Source organism: Lissotriton vulgaris, chromosome 6 (genome assembly GCF_964263255.1).
Source record: "Lissotriton vulgaris chromosome 6, aLisVul1.2, whole genome shotgun sequence".
Lineage (NCBI taxonomy): Eukaryota > Metazoa > Chordata > Amphibia > Caudata > Salamandridae > Lissotriton > Lissotriton vulgaris.
The window spans coordinates 1,625,570,979-1,625,594,641 of NC_141694.1; the positions used below are offsets into that span (position 1 = coordinate 1,625,570,979).

At 42.9% G+C, this 23,663-nt stretch overlaps 1 protein-coding gene across 2 annotated transcripts in view; it reads left to right on the top strand.

Annotated features, from left to right (window-relative positions):
* Window positions 1-23,663, top strand: part of PREPL (prolyl endopeptidase like) — a 469,235-nt gene that overhangs the window by 8,953 nt on the left and 436,619 nt on the right. Inside the window, exon 2 of one of the 2 annotated variants that reach the window (XM_086927791.1) lies at window positions 22,626-22,881. The exons of the other annotated variant lie outside the window; for it this stretch is intronic. Within the exon in view, the coding sequence (XP_086783917.1) occupies window positions 22,681-22,881 (201 nt within the window). The 5' untranslated portion in view covers window positions 22,626-22,680. The remainder of the gene's footprint in view (window positions 1-22,625; window positions 22,882-23,663) is intronic. 2 annotated transcript variants of the gene reach the window in all.

Sequence of the window (23,663 nt, forward strand, 5' to 3'; positions counted from 1 at the left end):
CCAACTGACCTGGGACCGCCCCTCATGTCACCAACCTTCAACCTCCCGCCAACTCCTACACCCGTTCAACCTCTAACTTCCACCACAAACCTTGCACAAAGCTTCAACAAGGAAAACAGTAATCTGACCGATTCATCAACACCCCCAAGGAAGGGAGAGCCTAACTCAGGCCTCCTAAAAGACGCCAAGGAGGTCATAACAGGAGCATTCCCTGCACACAAGCAAGAAGCAGAATGCAAAGCATCCCCCGGCCAAACACAGCCCTCTAGGGTAGCTCAATAACCACCAGCAGCGCAGGCAACTTTAACAGCACCCTGAACCCCAGCCCTCAACAGGGAAGCATAGGAACCTCACTTAGGAACCTCACTTATAGTACCTCCCAGATCCAAGAGGAAACCGAAGAGAAAGATAGTGAGCCACTCTCGTACCTAAAAACGCCAGAACGGGATAAAATACTTGCAATTTACACACAGGTTCCAGACAAGGCACCCGGAGGACACCTTGGCAGCTGAACTCTGATCACAGCCCCGCCATGACGGAAGGAAACGCAAAGCAAGTGGAGAACAAAAACCTCCCTCGAACACCACATGGTCAACCCTCTTGAACATGGTCGAGGTTTCTGCAGAAGCTCTACAGTTTTTGTCAAATAAGATGGCCATTCATCTCTCACTACTTAACACTATGGCAATTTACGTAGCAGGGATCGATGGCAAACTAGGAGAGTTAAATTCCCTAATAAAAAGGATACAGGATGGCACCACTTTCTTTCAAATAAAGTGTCCTGCACAAAAAGTGTCCACAAGCTAGCAACTGTCCACACAATGTTAAACGACCTACAATTCAATCTCAAACAGAACACACGGCCCTAGGATGACAACCAACCTGGGATGAAATCACAAAGCTAACATAATCTGGTGGTCACATATGCCCTGTCCTATTCGTAGGAGACACCAGCAGACCCATGGATCAATCACAACAATCTCTACAGTCAGCAACAAGCTCCGATACCGTGACGGACTTGTGAGATGCTTCACCAAAATCTAATAAGAGAGCACCAAGGGAAGTACAAACCTCTGCTCAGCAGATAGACACTGAAAACTCTCATGCCAGGCCAAGCGGTTTGGGTAATGTAAAGGAAGACACCTAACACAGACGGGCACAAAGAAGAAATAGGCAGAACAAAAAATCTGTTGACCAAGTGCAACTTTATCTCCGCTCAACACAAAAATAAGATCAGCAAAAACAGCTGTGCAAACCATGAATCTGAACACACAGGGGGATGAACAAATAACAGGACAGCCCCTTCCGGACATGAATCACAACAGGCCCGGGAAACAGCTGGCCAAGGCCAGTCAAACCTCACCAAAAGCGTGCTTACGGGGATAATTTCCTGAACAATAATAAGCATCAAACATCAACTCCAAAAAGTCTGCAGCAACACAAACGGCGGTGGCAGAGGATTTCATTGCTCCAACTACAATTGATCATTCCTCCAGCTCCAAACAGACAAACAGCACATGAGAACTGGTACTCTCTTTGAGAATCGGAAATAATATAACCACACAGAACAATAGTACAACTCAAATTGGCAAACCACCAACTATTCCACAGGGTTGTGGGATTTAATAAAATATCTACTGGTCCATGGGACAGGTTGCTTCATAAATGTACTTGTCCTATAAAAACATCAATTTGTCACTTTGGTGCCACGTAGTGCAGCTGACAAATTATGGCAACAATCACATTATGTAAAAGCTCTGATATTATGCAAAAACAACAATTGATGGACAGAATGCAGAACAATGTCATACATTCACCCCAGTACAGAGATCTGGGCATAAATCCATCGTTTTTTTGCACTCCACACCACCCCAGTTCAGACATGGCCATATGCAAATCAGCTTTGACCCTGTGCCTCATGAGAACAGTCCAGCCCGAACTGCAAAGCCATGTCTTTCCTGGACCGGAATCAAGCATCCTAGGACCGTTTTCTGGCTATCAGCCGTCTTCAGCCAGGATAGCTTGACTCCAGTGGTGTGGATAGCATGGGACTCATGCCTGAGCATACCCATCGCACTCGGGGTGACAAATGCAAAAATGGACAGAATGCAAAACAATGTCATGCATTCACCCCAGTACACAGATCTGGGCCTAAATCCATCGTTTTTTTGCACTCCACACCACCCCAGTTTAGACATGGCCATATGCAAAATCAGCCTTGACCCTGTGCCTCATGGGAACAGTCCAGCCTGAACTGCCAAGCCTTGTCTTTCCTGGACCGGAATCAAGCATCCTAGGACCAGTTTCTGACTATCAGCCGTCTTCAGCCAGGATAGCTTGACTCCAGTGGTGTGGAGAGCATGGGACTCACGTCTGAGCATACCCATCTCACCCGGGGTGGCAAATGCAAAAACAACAATTGATTGGCAGAATGCAGAACAATGTCCTACATTGTCCAGGTCCAGGAAAGACATGGCTTGGCAGTTCGAGCTGGACTGTTCTCATGAGGCACAGGGTCGAGGTTGATTTGCATATGGCCATGTCTGAACTGGGGTGGTGTGGAGTGCAAAAAAACGATGGATTTAGGCCCAGATCTCTGTACTGGGGTGAATGTATGACATTTTTCTGTATTCTGTCCATCATCTGTTGTTTTTGCATTTGTCTCCCCGAGTGGGATGGGTATGCTCAGACGTGAGTCTCATGCTCTCCACACCACTGGAGTCAATCTATCCTGGCTGATGACGGCTGATAGCCAGAAACCGGTCCTAGGATGCTTGATTCCGGTCCAGGAAAGACATGGCTTGGCAGTTCGGGCTGGACTGTTCCCATGAGGCACAGGGTCGAGGCTGATTTGCATATGGCCATGTCTGAACTGCGGTGGTGTGGAGTGCAAATAAACGATGGATTTAGGCCCAGATCTCTGTACTGGGGTGAATGTATGACATTGTTCTGCATTCTGTCCCTCAACTGTTGTTTTTGCAAAGCTCTAATATTAGCCATTTTGATAATGCTAGGGCTCATACAGAAGCAGGGTTTGAATTCTAGCAATTTCTTTATTTTGCCACCTTTCCACAGATCGACATACTGGGGCTGGAGGTTGCGTTAAGTAGTAGTTCCAAGGTTTGAATGCCCTTTTGAGTCTGAGCAAACCTACTAAACTTCATAGTTTAGGGATTTTTGGCAACTCTTCTCTAATCTTTTCTCATCCTAAGAAATGTTGTAAATTTACTCCTGACAATGGCAGAAGTAAATCGTCTTCCAGGGTTGGGAAAAAAGTGGTTGGAGGAAGAGTGAACTTGTAAACGCTCAACAGATTACCAATAGCACATCTACACCTGCATATTTGCTTGTCCTAAAAAGCAGTTCCAAATATTTTCTAGTAGTAAGATTTCCTGGCATACTATTGTAAATTCTTGTGAATTCATGAAAGGCACGCATTCAAGGACATATAGCATGGATGCAAATTTGTGACTTTCTTTAAGATTAGGGCCATTAATTAGGTCTGGAGTTAACCAAAATCTATCTATTCCTCTATCCATCCATTCATCAACTGGCTTCCACTCTTTCACATGGAGTTTATCTGCACACAAAGTAGTTTTGTTAAGTGCCACGGACAACTGTGGCAATGTGTGCTTTTTAAGACCAAAAAGATTACTTTGTTTGTTGTGATTGCGAGGGCTTGGCAGCTCCCACACAGTGTTTACAAAAATCATATAGAAACAAGACATGCATTGACAATACGAAAAGTCTGACCACTATTATTGGCTTTGCCAGTGCTTGTTTATTTTCATGTTTCCTATTTTCTTGTTGAAACTGGTTGCACTGATTTTCCATTATGAATATTTTTTGAAAATGTGAGCATGCATCTACGCATTTTATTAAATGATGGTTCAAAGAAATGTTACCTACTATTTCATTTTAGTTTAGCAAAACGTTTTTTTTAGTTGCATTTTTTTATGAACATTTTATTTTGAAAGCAAAGGATTATCAATTATGCTTTCAAGCATCTGCAGATATTTGCATCTAATTAGAGAGCATTCTGGGAACATAGTATGAAGCATCATATTGCTAAACTTTGCAAATGTGTGTACACATTTTCGCACTGGAACCACTGTTGGTAGGGTAGACTGAGGTTAAAACATTTCCTTAGAGCACTCACCCTAATAAGTAAGGCTTTGTATTAATGAACCACTAATACAAGTTTGAACAAGAACAGCCTTAACATATGTACACAAATATGATTTGCATACGATGCCCTTCCCTGGTCCGTAATGTGGTACTTTAACCTGGCAGCTAAAGTGTTTGTGCTGCAGGGGGTTGGACCTACTTGTCCCAAGAACAAAATAAAAATGAAAACTTGTTGTCCTTGACCCCAAACAGTATGTCCAGGGAATCGGGCTATAGGATTTCTACACCCTTGAATCCTACCAACTGCGGGCTCAGTTCACTTACCCTACACTAGCAACTAGCGCAATAAAGGCCTCCAGGGTCCCAAGGAAACCCAACATGCCCACTGCTACCCCGCAAGAAGGAACCTAAAGTATCCTAGTACATGACAAAGTCATATGGAGGCTTATGATACCATAAGCCTCCATATTACCACTGAAGGCCATCAGGATAACAGCTGAGTACTAATCTTCATCCCGGAGTATATCTCCAGAGGTAGACATGACGTCCCAAATAGGGAAAACATTCTCAGACTACTAGCAGCCACCCCAAGACTACGTGATCTAACATCAAAAGACCTTGTGGCAATACAGTTTGAAAGTTCCGACCTAGCACCTGGCAGGGAAGTAACCTAGACCACATGGACCACAACCAACAGAGTCCTCACAGAAGGTCCAGCTCTTAAAAAAATGGGGAATAAAGGTTATCCCATTCCAAACGATAGAATACCGCTTGCCCCTTCTACCCAAGGCTACCAAACGAAGCCAGATCAGCAGCAAACAGAAAACACATTGGTGCTCAAGGGTGCAAAGGACAGTGGAAAAAATCAAATGATATATACCATACACGGCTCAGGAAGAACAAGTTAGATCCAATCCCAGACTACTTTGCATGTGATCTTGGAATATTAATTGCCTGAATACAAAACTAAGTAACCCAGATCTGTATAACTACTAGCGGTCCTTCGATATTATCTTTCTGCAGGGACCCTGGCTGACAGAGCCTGTCTGTATCCAAGACTACACAAGCATTTTCACTCCAGCTGTGAAACAGGCAAAACACAGGCTCTGTTTAGGAGGGCTAGCAAACTATATCTCGATAGCCAGCGTAGCCTAGGCCACAGCCCAGGACATTAAATCCACAGGAAAGAATACATCTAAATTCACCATCACAATCAAAGGTGCTGCCATCAATGTAATATTCATCAATATCTACATTCACCTCAAAAGCAAACTCAAAGACTGTAAAAAGGTAGTGTAAGAAGTTACGAGGTTATTGAAGGAAGAAAACTCGACCCAATTTGTTAAATCTGGGGACTGCGCTCTGGAAAATACCTGACCAGGGCACTAAACGAAAATCGGGAGACGACTATTGGAAGATCTAGAACATCTAAGCCTCAGGGCCCTGAATGGCAGGTTCCAAAAAAGATAACCCTCCGGCTGCTACATTTCACTCCAACAGAACCAGCACTTGCTTGGACTACACCTTTGTATCTTTGTCTATATTTCAATATGTACATTCCTTCCAAATCTCAGACAGACATGGCAGTGATCACCTTCCGCAAGGAGTTATATTTTCTTCATACATCACTACCCCAAATCACATAACCGAGATAACTGATTAAACCTACACAAAACATCAGGCACATTAAGATTACACCTGTCATGCTTGCGCAACTGCATGCAACCGTAGGGGTCATATTTCAAGATATTATAGGTAAAGTAACTGCTGTGGTCAATATGTGGGAAACCCTCATAGGAACACTACGGGAAATACACGCTAAAGCTGACAAATCCAAATGTGGTAACCAAGTATACAATGAGATCACCAGTGCAACACATGACTCTTGATTCCGGGAGCACAAAACTGGAGTAAATAAAGCTCTTAGAATCCTAAGGAAAACACCAGGAGACTCAACAGCCTTAACGGCACTGAGATCACACAAAAAAACGAATCAAGAAGTTAAGATGGTGAATAAAGATTGACCAGGACAATGAACTATGGGCTAAACTACACACCGATCTGAAACACAATAACAGTGCTAGATTTTGGACTACTGTGAACCAACCCCTCAAACCAGGTCACAGAGGCAGTGACTCCTGCAGCACTGAGGCTTCGTGGGCCCAACAACCAAAAAAACCCCACTTCAAACATGAATCAACAGACAACTTGCAGATGGATACTTGGGCTACTTCAATTACTGCACAACAGGAGGGGCAGCCTGAGGTGGATACAGAGAGCATTAAATAGCAAAAGGCAAAAAGAAGGAGCCCCGGGCCCTAACAGCATACCCCTAGCAGTGTTTTGAACATGATCCAGACTTCTGGGTAGGAATCTTAGCGCCAGTGGTTTCACAGGTCAGAAGCACACCAGTCCTCCCCGCATCATGGAAAGGCTCGATCGTAACTCCAATGTTCAAAGGCGGAGACATGTCTCTTCCAGCAAACCTATCACCCAATAACCTTGATGGACATAAACGCCAAATACTTTGCAGGAACTGTACTTGACTAGCTAACAACATGTGCCTCCAGCTATACCATCATACCATACAATCAGACCAAGTTTTTTAAATCATCTGGCACAATCACTAACATTCTAGCAATCTCTCTCTGCAGTTTTTTTGTTACATCGACTTCAAAGCAACGTTTGAATGCGTGTATCGGGGAGGTTGTGGCGGAAGCTAGCAAGCTGGAGTATACCCCAAATCCTGCTGAACAGGCTGATAATGCTGCACAGCAACACCTGGGTCCAAGTCAATATAGAGGCAAGTGCACACCTCTCCCATAAAATCACAACCACCCATGGCCTAAATCAAGGATGTGTTTTGGCGCCAACCTTATTTAATCTCTTCCTGGCTGAACTGACTGAACTGCTACAAACCTGCAACTCTTACGCTTCCAAACTAGGCGGAAGAACAATATCAAGCTTTCTGTACGCCGACGACCTGGTACAGGTCAGTCGCACTTGGGTGGGGCTTCAGTAGCTGCTAGACACCATGAAGGCTTATTCACTTGCCAACAACTTGACGATTAATCTGGGCAAAATGAAAACCATGGGTTACAACGTAAAGAACGCTCTAATGCAGGCCTGTTTCTTGGGTTAAATTCGGCTGGAAAGCACACCTCGGGGTCATCATCGACAAGAATGGCACCTTCTTAGCCCAGAAGGAGGTGATACAAAGGAAAGGCCTGGCTCTGGCCGTAGCACTTAAAAACTTGAAGAAAAAACTTGCCGGTCCCTCCCTGAAGCCACTGCTCGAAGTCGCAAAAGCAAAGTTTCTGCCAACAATCTCATATGGAAGCAAACCGCTAAGAGAGCAGGATATTAAAATCCTTGACACCACAATCACACGTGCCTACAGATTCATTTTTTCCTGCCAAGTTATGTGTTGTAAATGTATTTGCTAGTTCTTGTTTGACCCTTTTCTCTTCATGAACTTATTGTGTGTTCCAGAATGGTCTTAGTTCTAATCTGGCACTCTGTGTTCTGTGTGAGTCAGTTTGTGCTGGTCAGCAGATGCTAGAGTTACACTCTACTGTTTCTCCTACAATAAACTTGCAGAAAGTTAATATGTAACTAGCACTTCATTTACGACATTTGTGTCGAGGATATTACTGACCAGTGAAGAAGAAAAGCGGATTTTATATGGAGACAGTGCCGGTTTCATGAACCACCTTCGCAACGGTAGAGTGGACTCGAAGCAAAACAAACTCAAGTAAGACGTGTGATATTTTAATGCAATTTCAAGACTAGCAACTTAAAAATACTCGAGGATTATCAGCATTTTGGAAGAAAAGTACACTTCAGCGACGGTTGCAGCGTAAGTAGAGCGTGTGGCTCGAAAACGTACCTTAGCAAACCAGCAGATGCTAGAGCTGCACTCTACTGTTTCTCCTACAATAAACTTGCAGAAAGTTAATATGTAACTAGCACTTCATTTACGACATTATGTTATGTTATGTTATATATCATTTCTATAGCGCACGGCTACCCAGTAAGAGTGTCCCGGCGCTTTATTTAGGCAGCTCAGTGTAACAACATAACACCATAAAACAGAAACAGACAAGAAAAAGAAAGACAGCCTAAAGGTTAAAAAGCCAGGTCTTAAGGCTCTTCCTAAACAGGAGCAAATTAGGAGTGCGTCGCAAGGCCAGAGGCAAGGCGTTCCACAACTGAGGGGCCCTTAAACCAAAGGAGCGACCCCCGGTACGGGCCTTCCTCACTCGGGGGACCACAGCCAAAAACAAAGATTCCGACCGCAGAGATCGCACAGGGCGATAAAAGACGAGCCTGCGCTGTAAATACCTAGCTCCCGAGCCGAAAAGTGCTTTGTGAGCCAGGGTCAATGCTTTAAACATAATCCGCTTCCGGATGGGCAGCCAGTGAAGCGACTGCACTAACTCGGATACTCTTGCTCGCTTATGGAAACCGAAAATGGCGCGGGCCGCAGAGTTCTGCACAACCTGCAGCCTCTGAACAAGATAGTCCGGAAGACCTAAATAAAGGACGTTGGCGTAGTCCAGTCTGGAGCCAATTAAGGCTTGCACAGTAATCTTTCTATGCTCCTCTGTGAGCAAAGGTAGGAACTTCCGGAGCATCTTCAGAATGCCAAAGCACGTGCCCGTCAAACCAAGAATATGTGATCTCAGCGTCAGATTATTATCAATCTTAACTCCCAGATTTTTTGCCACCTGGGATGCCTGAGCAGGGGGACACATATCCATTGGCCACCAGGCCTGCCAATCAGGGTCCGAGGCACAGCCAAAAAACAGTACCTCCGACTTGTTGGAATTGGCTTTGAGGCTGTTCCGCTGAAACCAGTTGAAGACCATCCCCAAGCAGCCCCGAATGCTGTCTCCATCAAAAGCCTGATCTTTCCTACACGTGAAGAGCAGTTGAGTGTCATCAGCGTAGGACACGATCTGGGCCCCAAAAGACTCCACCAGTGCCGCCAGAGGTGTCATAAAGATGTTAAAAAGAGTCGGGCTCAACACAGAACCCTGCGGAGCTCCGACTCCCAAAGGCGACATCTCAGTGGAGCGGCGGCCTTCAAGAAAAGATGTAAACCAGTTGAACACCGTCCCCCTCAGACCGATGTCATAGAGTCTGGCGAGAAGCGCCTCATGGGGAACGGTGTCAAAGGCCGCCGACAGATCAAGCATGACAAGCATGGCCTTGCCTCCTGAATCCAGTGTCTCCCTAATAACCTCTGAAACCTCCAGGAGTGCCGTCTCCGTACTTAAATTAGGACAGAAACCGTATTGCGAAGGGTGCAGAAGGTCATTCGATTCTAGAAAACTAGACAGAACGCCATGCACATGCTTCTCCGTGATTTTGGCCAGCGCCGGGAGAAGGGAGATCGGCCTGTAGTTGGCCAGCACCTCTGCGTCTAACCCAGGCTTCTTGAGGAGGGGAATCACCTTTGCCCTTTTCCAGGACTTCGGGACCCTCCCCTCACTCAAAGACAGGTTCAAGAGAGGGTTGACCAATGGGTTAACCACAGCCGCCATCCTGGCCAAAAATTTGGCCGGGCAAGGGTCTAATGGCGAGCCCGATTTAAGATTGGTCAGAAGTGCGAGGGAAGCATCGGTGGAGACAGAGGGAAACTCCGCCAGCACAGCATCCCGAGTGGACGATGGAACTAATCCAGCCACCATACAGGAAAACACTTCAACGGGCCTCTCTATGAAGGAGTCCTGGATCAATTTGATTTTGTCAGTGAAGAACTTGGCAATATCACAGACCCACGACTCGGGTGACGCTATTTAGGCAAGTTGGATCTGGGGGCCGTAAACTCCCTCACCACGGTAAAGATCTCTTTACATGAATTCGAGGCAGCCTCTATCCTCCTGGCAAGATAGTCCTTTTTCTCTCGGAGAATGTCGCGATGGTAGGCTTTGACCGCTGTCCTGTAAGCAAGTTTGGCCTCCACATCATACTGAAGGCGCCACGCCCTCTCAGCCACCTTACACTGGCTACGAGTGGCACGCAGTGCCTCAGTGAACCACGGCGCAGAAACCCGCTTCGCCGAGGCCCGAGGGGCCATTGCGGGGGCTAGCTCATTCAGCCTCTCCAGCAGCCACACCTGCATGGCCTCTACGTCCTGCTCTAAGTCACCTGAGAAGGGGCACGGATGGTCCACAAGAGCCTGAGCTAGCAGCTCGGGAGTCACTCTGTGCAATGTCCTTGCAACAGCACCATGCTGTCTAGGGGCACTGTTGGGTAATTGCTCACTCCCAAGTACGGAGAATCTGGCCAGCCTGTGGTCGGTCCAGAGTACCGGGAGAAGCTCAATATCCACTAAAGGGACCGAGGAGAAAATCTGATCCAAGGTATGTCCCTTGTCGTGTGTGGGGCCCACAAGAAAAGGGACAAGGCCGAGAGGAGCCGTAATATCAAACAATTTGTTAGAGTCCGAGTCCTCATCCACATCCATGTGAAAATTAAAATCTCCCGCCAGCAAACAATGCCGCACACTCAAGGCCAGTCCAGAGATGGCAACCTGGAGGTCCTCAAAAAAAGAACCCACAGGTCCTGGAGGTCTGTATACCAGCAGCCCTTTCAAGGCTTGTTGCGGGGTCAACCTAATGGTAAAGGCGAGGGAATCAGATCCTGCGATTGGATCCAAGGGAAGAATCGAGCATGAGGCTATCTTCTTCACTACCACCGCCACCCCACCTCCCCTTCCCCTAGCTCTATCTTGACGAAAGATATTGTAGTCCGGTGGAATAGCCGCCAGAATGTCTGGGTTGGACATTATTATTATGCTTCACCTGCGCAGATAAGATTGGAATTTTGGTCGCTAAAACAGTCGCAAGACAGACGCAGTTCATACATAATATGCTGCAACAAGATTCGGAAAGCCAAACCATACTCCCTGAACCACATCCTGTCATAAGAACTACAGCACCGCAATACATCACGTGCAACAGTGTACTTAAAAGAGTCCCTCGACTTCACACGACTCACACAACATTGGGATACACCTATCTGTTCTCGGACTTTAAAGCGTCTGGTTATGAAGTCACTCAAAACCCAGTCTGTCATAGAGGACAAGGCCACACTATCAAAAAGAGCACACAGGTGGATGAAGCTCAATATTGACAAAACTATTGCCCTCCAAAACTACTTCAAAAACTGGCTATGCAGCCTTTTTCAAGCTGCAGTTTCTAAAATATCAGCTGGGGCTATTATCAGTTAATGATCACGTGGCACCCTGGCTGCGTGGAAATCGCCTGCTGTCTCTGTGGGAGTGGTAAGGAAGACCTAATGCACTTAGTCTGCTCCTGCAACACTGTTCACATAGAAATGATTCAGCTACTAAGGCCTTCAACTAAAGGGGAGTTTGAACAAGAAGGCAGGCTATTCTATCATGCTCCCACCAAGGGGACCCCCAGCTGAACTCCCTCTTTCTCAAATTTCTGTTAAAGGCCTAACAAAAACTACATCATACTGCAATCTGCTTAGCCCAGCAGACTCAAACTGCAAGGTAATTGGACACATCATCATTAAAGAACAAAACGCCCATCCAAAGGTAACACTGGGGCAGATCCTGGCCATTATGACTTTGAACCCCACTTCTCTTGTAATAAGCCAATAGTTGTAAATACGTCCGAATACAATGCCTCAACATTTAAACTGCCCTCCTTTTCCATGTGATATTGAGCTGCGTAACATCTAACCTGTCATAATGCTGCTGTCCTTGGTAACTAACACCCTGAATCTCACCTTTATCTGTTATAATCCGATACTTTTAATGTGAATGTAAAGTCTTAATAATAAACTTGTTAATTGTATGCACCACATCTATCCACGTACTTTTATCCGGCCAAATTGGTATTGTAATGGTTTTAAGTAATTTAGCAATTATTTAATACATTTTAACACTTTATTTATAATTAAGGCTAGCAGTTTCCGTTTTTACAGATTTTTTCAGAAAAATACATACAGATAAAAATGTATTTTCTTGTCTGTATTTATTTTTAAATGCCGATAAAAACGGCAATTAGTTAGTTTTTTGAGTGATGCTTGAACGGTGTCAGTCATGACTGCCAGGAAAATAGCTGTGCGGATTGACAGGTAAGAGGGTTACAAAAGAAAGACGTTTTAGTAATTAGGCTTAAACATCAATAGATATGTACAAGGTTTATACTAACATTTGCATGCTTTCATATGCGTATTAATTTATCATCTGTGGGTGTTCATATCATTGAGACGTGTCAGGTATTCAAGTAAGAGTGTACATTTATCAGTTAAATAAATGTGTAAAGATACTAGTTAAAGCTTCATGGTTAAAAAAACCACAAAATAACTATGAATAATTTCATATAAAATTGGCAAAACATAAATGTGGATAAATACAGACGTACATGTAAAAAACAAAAACTACCAAAAATGGGAAGCTCTATTTACATTCCACCATCAAAGCACCAGTTCGCGCATCCCCCCCAAGAAATATATTTTTAATTTTAAATTCTCTAACCTTTTGTAAGTTAGTCAATTTAGTGCATATGATTTTATTGAGTGAGCTTCATTAAAGTGAATAGTTTCCAAACTTCAAGAATACCCCACCGACAGCAGTGCTGTACTGCAGTTTGTAATGTGCACAACATATATGATATACCATATTGCTATCATATCTGTAGCAACATAATTTCCTTATAGCACATTTACTGAATTACCAAGATATTGTCAAATTTGACACACAGTAAAAACTAAAGCACAGTAAGGTAATTTGCCTAGTGTCACACAGTTCAATTAAACGTCGAAACCAGGATTTTAGCCCAAGGTACCTAATTACAGCCTGTGCAATCCAACCATTGGATGGATACTATACAGTTCAACAACTGGATAGATATCTCCATCTGTCTCCCATTTAATACTGAAGGATCATGCTTTGTGCTCTGTTCTTTGAAGAGCTAAATACGTGATATGAAATGAAACACTGCACAGTCTTTTTCGAAAAAAGGCAGGCAATGCACTATTTTTATGCGAACTTCACCTATTTCCTTAGATGCAACAAAATGCACTTAAGTAGATTAGCAGAATAAAGAAATCTCCATAAAGGTCGATCTTCAGTTTTAGTTCTACAGTAAGATCTATGCAAAATGCAGCGTGACTGCAGATAGACATTCACTTACTGCCAAACATCACAATTTGAGATTTTAGGCATGTGCTTAATTGTTATGCGTTTAGCAGTTTAAAAAACGTTATTGTTTTTCCACAATGAAAAAACAAGATTACAACAACAGCTCAGCATAGTGACTTAGGATAGCACAGTAACGTTTTCATAATAGTGCAACAATCAATCCAGATCAAGCATAGCAGGCATATTGGCATTTACAGTTGCTTTTAAGCAGTTTTTATATTTTACAAATTGTCTTGGAGAGTGATTTGTTGGAAGTTCAACAGAAGCCCTCGCACCTCTTCCTCTCAGGAACTGTGATTTCAAGGTTTCCTAAATGTGCCAGTTAAACCAATCTAAACTACAACAGACAGGTAGGCACAATCTCTCAGCCTCTTGTTACAATTCCTTCTTCTACAGCTGTCTCACCTCTGAACTTAATACATGCCTAAAACTTTACGAACTGGCAGACAGTTTTATTTAAGGGTGGGCAAGTCAGCAGATTCATAGAGAGAGAACCTTGGCAGGATCCTGGCATGGTCCTTTGAACCAAAACACACCAGAGTAACTGAAAAATGTGGCATGTAAATAAATCATATCGTGCAAGAAACGTACAAAAATAACCATGATTCCAATTTAAAAAAAAGTCAATTTCTTTAATATGTGCTTCAATTTAATGTATTAGGTGGTGTCACTGCATTAAATTACATTTATTGAAAGTAATAGCTTCTAAATCTGAACTTAAAAAAGTACAAGAATATTCCCCCATGACATTGCTGTGAGTGAATCAAGAGACGTCATTTTATTACGTGTACAGTAAATATAGCCTATGTAGGAAATATATGAGATGCAACTTAATTTGTTCCTTTGAAATCATTTGCATGTCAGGTTTTTGTAATTACTTCAGTATACACTCAAATTGATAGTCAAGGAAAATAAAGCGCAGTTATTTGTCTTGGATCATAAAAATTGATCAAGCGAGAAAGCTGGAATTTGATCCCAGGTTTCAGAGTCAACGTTGTGCAATTAAGCACTGAAAGAAAATGTAGTTCCCTCTCCCGTTTAACCACAAAGGGCCAATATTTTATTTTGAATTATTTCAGGAGATAAATTGGTAAACTGTGTTCAACAAATACACAAATTGCATATTAAATCAATGTGACAGTAGTATACAGGAAGCCTTAATGGAAATAAGAACACAGTTATTTGTAGTTATTTTTGTGATACTGGGACTGACTGCCCCTGACTTCACACGCAGAATGATTTCAGGAGAGGATTAACACCTTAACGAAAGCAAGTAAGGCATATGTATGTTTATATAACTCTCAAGGCAGGGCAAGATGTCCTCTCAAACCACTCACATTTACCCAAACCATCATGCAGCACTACACTTCTGAATGGATTTTACAGAAGGAGTATTAGTTTAAATTTACTCTTTGTTGTGTAGTCATTTTGACGTACATTAGAAATATATATATATATATTTATATATATTTTTTTTTCACTGAAAAAAGCTGTTAAAACGTAAATTATGTTTGAGGCACAAATGCACAAAACCACAGAAATGTGCCACCTATGAATATATCCAACACACAACATAACTCATGGTCGACTACCATGAACAAAACACATATTTGACAACGGCATAGATACAAAAACATCAGTTAACTCAATAACAACTTGTTGGTTGACTGTGAGGTATTTTGGTTGTTTTGTGTGTTCCGAAACATAGCTAGTGAATGTCAGTGGCTTTGCTTTTTTTGAGCCGGATAACATACGTTTTTTCTTTTCTTAAAAACATTGTCATTATTTGAATCTGCATGAAACTTACCAATAAAAGAATTCATCGACTTTGAGTTTGGTGTATTACACATTTCGTGCAGATCAATCAAGTAAGGGATTTCAACATTGGCAATTCTCAAAAAGTAAGGGATGTCAAAAGTGGCAATTCCCACTTTAATTTCCAAAATAATCTTTGCTGCCCGATACCGAAAAAAACAACTGAACAAAATTACACCAAAGTTGGCATCAAGGTAGAGCTGTGCACAAGAAAGTGACTTTGCTTGATTTGGTGTTGTCTTGACTTGGTTTGGAGTAAATCCTTATTGTAGTTTTCAAAAATTAGCATTTGAAAATTGTTTTAGTCTAGGTATGACGAGTTTAAATTATTCAGATAGCTGTACCATTGATTCATGGGAGATCCATGGACCAGAGTTCCAAGTGCCCTGAAAAAACAAATGAAAGAAGCCAAAGGGGGACAGGGAGAGCATCCCTGACCCCCTGCAGCATGTGGGGAGTGGTGGCCCAAAGGGCATCTATGGTTAAAATGTAAAAAAAAAGGCAATTTTGCCATGAAGTTTGCAAACCTCATTGTCTGGTTTATGGTCACCAGCATGGCCCCCCCTTGGCCAAGATTTGTGGACCCACAGAGCGTTTCACAGCCAGCACCCGCAAACTTATGGCAAGCTTTATGGGCCTACGCTGGACCTTTTTAGGAGAGTTGCAGAACAAGACAAAGGTTTACGGGCCCCACAGAATGCCGGGCACATGCTTATGAAGCTTGCCATGGGCTACCAGTTCCTGGCTGTAAAGCATGCCATGGGTTTGCAAACCCTATGATGGGGGTTGCAAACCATGGGAAAAGGGGGAAGGGCAGAGCAAAGGATTGTATCTGCAATCAACCCCCATGCTCATTGGGGATTGGCCGTCCTCGGCCTGTATGGTGAAGGGAAAGTGTCTAGGGGCATGAGCATGTAGAGTGACAGCCCGGGGTGTGGTGGAGGTAGGAAACTTTTGGATATGGTTTATAACAAAAAAATATAATAATCTCTAAAAGTAGGTTAGGTAGTTTAAAAATTCACAGATAATCCCCCAAATAAATTAGAGTTATGGTTGTAAATTAAAACTGAAAAGCTACAGAATTTCAAAAGTTATGGTTAGGACCACAGTCTGTAACTTGCACAACAAATATGCAAGCCATAACTGTCACAAGAAATGCATAGTTTATGGCCTCACAATACTTGTACTAATAAATAATAAACCCTGTAATCACATTGTAAATAATGGTCATTACTTACGGAAACCAATAAATAATACTACTTGTCTTATGGTCTATTTCACAGAGTTTAGGGTATTATAATATTTCAAATAATTTGGAAGATTATTAATAACACATGTAATTGCATCTGTCGCAAGATGAGGTCGAAGTTCAGGCAGAATTAAAGCGGTTTTTGGCAGTAAGCATGCTAATAATAAGCAGAGACAAACATAAAATATGAGGCTCCATTACACAAGTTAAGATATTAGACATTTTTTTTCAGGTTGTCTCCAGAAAGCATGTATTTAGTAAACAATTTGATTCTCTTTCTGATTGTTAACAACACTTCCACATTCCCTGCCCCGTTAAATAGCCTTTTTAATTTATCTACAAATGTTGAACTCAATAAAGAATTGCTTCAATAAGTCTGAAATTAAATCCTTTAATTATCCAATGTTAATAGCTGTTTTCCTACATAATAGCAGAGATTACATATTTACAATTCATGAGACCATTAGTCATTCAGGAAAACAAACCTTCATCAATGCCACCTATCTCTATCTAGTTTGGGGCCTCTGCTGCAAGAAGTTTGGGAAAGACTTGCTTACATTATTGATAAAGTTAGAAAAACCTATGAGGTTTGTAGTCGCATCCCTCGGTGTGCTTCCCACTGTGCAGGCCTGGTCCCTCTGAATTTGGGACTACTTAATGAATTGTTCTTTGAACTTCGACACCATAGTTACCAATGTTAGAAGATTCTGGTGTCGTCCTAACCCTAAACCAGAGTCATTTTGTTTCCGCCTCTACAATATTAAATTGGTGCCTTGGATCTTCTTGTGCGGCCAATTCTAAGAATGTTTTCCACAGCAAGTCTTTTTTGGGGTAAAAATCATTAAAGTTTTGCAGTCAGTGTTGGTTGGGAACGATTTATGCAGTCCCTTCTCCTAACACCTGACAGGCCATAATCTTTGAGAGAAGACAACTGGGTATCTTACAGTGGACTAACCTGAAGGGGTTTGAGTGCTACCTGTACTTAATTGTGCTTGTAATCGCCAGTGGCCATTGGCACTTATTTCTGGCCAACAGGACTCCTTGTTCTATCTACATGAAACAGTTCTGATGTTTAACAAAACTAAATAATAAAACACGCTGGTAGCTGTGTCTTTCTATTTCTGCCCAGGCTCCTGTTCACGCTAGCATGACTAGCGTGACATGGCTAGTGCTTCCAGGCCTTGTTTGTGATGTCATGCTCCCTCTCACAACGTTGTTATGATTTATTTCTTCACCGACTCCACATTATCATAGCCTCTGAGCCGGTTGCACATTAATTAAAGAAAGGACTTGTCTTGTCACTGTGTAGGCTGCACATGGGCCATGCACAGTGTATTATCGTGGTCTACCAGCCACTGGCTTGCTCTGCTGATTTGCTCAGCCAGCAAACTTGATATGAAGCTATGCCTTCTACCCATGGTTTACCTAGGACTTTGGCCACCTTTATGTGCTGCCAACCTGCGGCCAGTCACCGTACCTTCACTGTCTCCCTAGGCCCATGGTAGAGGCTAATATTGGTCTTTCCTTCATTTATCTAGTTAGCAACGATTAGCAAGTAACCAGTCTTATTCTACCCGAGTCTGGGCTGGCTAGTACAGCTGTTCCAGTCATGGCCATCACGCCATTCAAACTCAAACCTCATTTTCCTCCCCAGACCGGTAAAATTCAGGGTGGTTCAGACCACCTGGTCCAGAAACAGAAGGCTGTGCAATAATATAATATTGCACTTACATTCCTTCCTCAAGAATATTGCCATTTTAAAGACCCCTTAAGCTACAGGCCTCCATCCTCAAACCCCTATTGTGTCTCCTCCCTTGGCTCCCCATTTCATATCTTCAGTCCAAGTCTTCATATCAAGGTGACTTTAAGGTTCCGCCAAACACTAGCATTCAACACACCACACTGCAAGTGGACAAACAGAAGCAGACCCCCTTCTATCTGTGGCACATTTTCCCATCTCATAGCGACAGTAGTGTCAGGCCCACCGCCACTTCCCCCACCTAGACCTGTACCTTTAACCTCACATGGACGATGAATATGTGATGTAACAACACAATCAAAATGATCGTGGTATATTACATCTCAGTCTTTACAAAGCAAGTCGTTACAACGACTTGCGCTGGAGGGCGCTGGACACCCGTCAAAGTACAGTAGGGAAGGTGTTGGAATAGTAAATCTTACTATTCCTTAGGTTATAGCGCCATCCAGTGCAAGTCGATGTAACACTTGTGTTGTGATGGCTGCGATGCAACTGCATCGCGGTGTAATCACCCCGATGTAAAGGAAGTTTCCCGGTGACGATGCATGTCTTTGTGTATCTCACTGCAGAGACGCACATGGCTTCTTTAGCTGCAAACGTATTTGAGTGTGATCGGAGAATCCAAACACTGAGAATTGCGCACACTTTAAACTGAAACTAAAAATTGTTTCTTCACATCATGTATCATCAAGTTCAATAAATGAAGTTCAATAATTCTTTTTGTAAGTTTACTTCACTTTGTTTATTTCGAAATCAATTAATCCGTGGTTAAATGTAATCCATTCTTCAAGTGTAACACAGTTAAATTTCTTTGGTATTCATAACAACACCCAATGCATTTTGGGTCATCAAACACGACCCTTCCTCAGGGGTCTGAAAAAAGGAAAAATTACATGACCAGATCAGTTTCAATTCTGTTAGTTAAACTAATTTCACCAAAGCATAGTATCATGAAATTAAATGCAAAACGGTACAATATTAGATACATTTGTGTTCAATTCATCATGCCACAAGTTATGAATACAGGGAAACTGTACTTCATGTCATAAAAGAAAAAAGGAACCGGAGTGTCTCACGAAGTTCTGTGGGTTAACATGTTTTAAAACAACTAAAGTTTCCAATATATGCATGGTCAGTAAACCAGCTCTGTTAAATAAAGTTTTAACCCACATAAACACGTGATATGTCAAGATTCACCATTGGGATAGCGAAGTAAAATGTATTATTAAACAGAGTTACACCTAGAGTGCACGGAGCGCGTTTTTCCCAGCAATGTCTGTGAGCTTCCTAATCTTGAAGGCTGAAAGCGACTGATGAAAAGAATAATGAAAACACTTACAATGTGTAAACGCGAGTGTTCGAGTGTTGGAATCCGTATTTCCTGGTTTAGCATGCCGGGAAGCGGTAAGAGCCAATCCTGTGCGGTTTTCATCAAAACACTCGGCCTACGTGATCTGAGTGTGTTGGCTTCTCTGTGTGTCACGTGTTAGTAAGAGCCAATGGAAGCGATTATATCACCCTGATTTAAAAACTGTGTAGTAAACCTAAATGAAATCGATAAAATACGCATTAAAAAATACGCTCGGTGGAAAAAAGACGATCGGTGTAAACTGAGTCAATGCGTGTCGTGAAAAGTGGTAACTCATCAAAAATATTCAGATTAGTGAATGCTGAAAATGTCTGCACACTAAATATGCCAAGCGGAATAAATATATGGTGAATCACAAAAGAAATTGGTAATGAGACATTAATCAAGAACAATCCTCATGATACATGTTGTTAACATGCAGCATATAGGCTAACTGAATTAAGGGGTTTAGAATAGCTCAGCAACTACAAAAAGCATACAAATTCAACCCTGTCATTCATCCCTAGGGGATGTAGCAAATTCAGTTTCTTTATCCAATAGAATTCAGCACGCAATCTTGCCTGTGACACTAGAAGTGTTGTATATGTAATAAAATGCCTGTGTGGAAAGATTTACGTTGGACAGACTGAGAGAAAAATTAAAATAAGAATAACTGAGCACAAAAGCAATATAAGACTACAAAATTTAAAATCGTCACTCGTCACACATTGGCTGGAGGCAAAACATCAAATATCTCAAATAAAATTCACAATTCTTGAGGTAGTTCAGTAACGCTGTGAAATAGATCCACAAAAAGCAAGATTGCGTGCTGAATTCTATTGGATAAAGAAACTGCTGGGTCCCGCGTCTTGTCTACTCCTGCTCCCCTGGAACAGGAAGCAGGCAGCCAGACTCCTTCCCCTAAGCCAATCACAACTCTGCAAGCAGTGTTGTGATTGGTCGTTATGCCGCCCAGCCAGGGGCTAATGGGGTGGCCATGTTCTCCCTGGAGAAGGGCAGAGTTCGCATGACTGTTTTGGGCAGCCCAAGAGGTCTGACCAAACAGTCTGTGCACTCTCAGGAGTGGACAAACCACTCCTCCCCTGCCATGCTCAAAGAGCAGAGCCGCCCGCCCGCAGTCCACAAAGCAAATATAAAATGGTAATTCCTTCGTTATTCCCATTTTATGTTTTGGCTTTCTCCCACTGCAAGAAAGCAGTGGGGCTACGCTCCTTCGCCCTAGTGGAGGAGCCACCCCTGCTTGTTCTCAATATAGGATACGTTATAAGTATGTATTTCATGAAGTGAAAATACACATTGAATTGCATGAGTGACCATAAGTTAGTAACTGTCAACCCCCTTCTTTCTTTTGTCAAAGGAGAGCAACTAAAAGGCATTAAATATACCCATTGTGCAAAATGTCACGTAAAAATGCTCTTAGGCAGGTAAGAGCAGCGCCTGTACCACTCAGTTTGTGCCCCATGAAATCTATTGCGATGGCAGCCCTGGACTCAAGCCTGTTTGTCATCTGGGCTAGGGCCTTAGGAGGTCGTTTATACCCTGGCACATGGTCCTCAGGTTTGCTATGGTGGTGGAGGCCATTGCCTCCACACTATTGCTAATCACCATCTGCCTTATTTAGAGATCCCTTCCTGCTTCATGGGGATCTCTGTACTGTGAAGGGAGCGGCTTCACAGAGTTTAAACTGACCGCTCTGCAAACTATTTTGTATTGAGAAAATAACCTCACAAAGTGGGAGTTTGTTTTCTCTTTTCAAAAAAGCACAGTGCTCAGGGTGCTTTCCCCCATTCCATATGTTCCCTGCCTGTGCTCCAGATGCTTCATATGTGAAACTTGGGCTGTTTTGTATGAGTGACGGTCGCCACGCATTGAATAAGGTGGGGCACTCGTTATTGGCATCTTGCTGCCCCTTGGTGGACCTGTGGCACGTCAGAGGGTTACAATGGCAAAGCCAGCGAAAGCTGTACTGGTGCTTCCTCTGACTCTAAACAGAGTAGGGGAAAAGCAGGTTTGATGGGACATGGTGGAGTGGGAGCACGACCTATTTGCATCAGTGCTGCAGCTCTGCCAAACTCCGAATGAGGCCTCTACTTTACTGCAGTGACTTCTCAATGCTCCTGTGGTAGAAGTGTGATGTGCCAGTGGGGGAAATGGGTTTGGCCTCCTAGTAAATATTTTTCTGGACTATCTTCCTTTAATCTGCTCAGCACTGCTCTTTTACCAGAAACAGCATCACTTTTTTGGGTGTTTGGCCCCATTTGCTATTGTGTCGTGGGTTTGGACTCTAGAGAGCGCATCCCACAGCAAAGTTTAAAACCCTCTGACCTTTTGCTGTAATGTCTTGGTGAAGTTTTGTGGCTGGTGGAATTGTTAAACAGACAGAAACACATTGCTGCAGTACTGTTTTCTGGTATTTAGTTCAATAGCTGGGGCTCTCCTTTGTTAGAAACTACAACTTGTAATTCCAGGAGCATTTGCTTGGGCTATCAAAGCCTCTTGTCTCCAGCTCTAGGCTAGCACGAGCATTACGTTGTTTGGTGTCATATGTCAGACACAGGAGGTGCTACAATTCTATATATTTATTTGGGGTTTATTGTTTTAATTGCCGTACATTTCTCTACTGTAAATGAAACCCGGGTCTCTTACAAGAGTTTAACTCGGTGTCATACTGCCCCTGAGTGCCAAGCCTGTACCATCTAGTGGAGGAAGCATTTATAGCCTGCCCAAGCCACCATGGGAAAGTCAAGTACGCAAAGGGAATCTAGGCTACCCATTTGGAAAACGTAGTACCCTGTCCTTTAACCAGTAAGCTAGAATGGCAAAACTACTCAAGTTTTATGTGGCTTTTGCAAAACTTATTTTCCCCTCTTGTTGTACCTTGACTGTATTGATCTATTAACGTACCCTTTTCTTTTTTTACTTTTTACGTATATGATATAGTAAGAACGGAATGCATTTTGCTACAGCAAACAATTTAGATCATTTAATCTGTTAATAAAATGTCACTTTTTATTTATATGGCTAGTGTTTTAATTTTAAGAGGACCTGTTTGCATTTCTTTTTGACACTAAAAAGAAAATGTTACCCAAAGTTTTTTGTTTTTTCTCTACCATGGCAGTTCTGAATTGAAAATCACGGAGTTCTACCTTTCAGCGTGTTGGAATTTTACTATTATGAATCAGAGAATGAAATGTTTCCTTCAGACTCTTCACATCCATGCTCGACAATTGAAAACTATCCAGATACCAATCAAATATGTTTGCAGCTGTGGGATACCAAACAAATTTTTGTTGAAACCAACATTCTTGGGAAATAAGCTCTGGCACTTGGATATGGCACCAAATACCAGAGTTGCAAGATCTTTCTCATGGCAGGTATGTATTAACTGGTTATTATTTTCGAAGGACATAGACTTATCCATTGTCTTTTTTTCCTTGTTGCGTGTAATTATGCAAACATTTTCGAAAAATAGCTTGATCACATAGGGGCAGTCGGTTGGATACTGGGGGAGTGTGGGGGCGGGATGGGGGGGGAGGTTGGGGTTCTTACACAGTTATGTGGCACAATAGTAAGACAGCAGACATTGTGAGATTACAGAAACAGCAGCAGTGGCGTGGGGGAGGCGGTCCTGATAATGGGACGGGCATATCACATCACCGGGATGGAAACACCTAATCATGGGACGTACTCGGTCCTCTCCTGGAATGTGAACGGAATGGGGAATAAGGTTAAGAGAGGACTGGTAGCTGCATATTTCAAATGACTAAAGCCAGATGTCATCCTTTTGCAGGAGACACACTTAAAGGGCACACATTGCGGGTATTTAGGCCATGGGGTGCATATAAGACGCTAGCCGATGCCGGATTCTCTACCGGGGCGAGGGGTGTGGCAATACTAATCGGGAAAAACCCACCCTTCAGACCAGACCGCACATGGATAGATCCCAACGGTACATAAGTCGCGGTTAAGGGTGTGTGAGACAGAAGAAACATTACTTTTATTAGTGTATATGCACCCCCCCAGGTTACAAAGGCAAACATTGGAGAAGCTCACAGCGGTCCTTCTGGAAGCGGGTTCTGACATACACATTATTGGGGGAGACTTCAATGACGCATTGGACCCCCACACTGGACCGTACGACTGTCACAACAGGAGG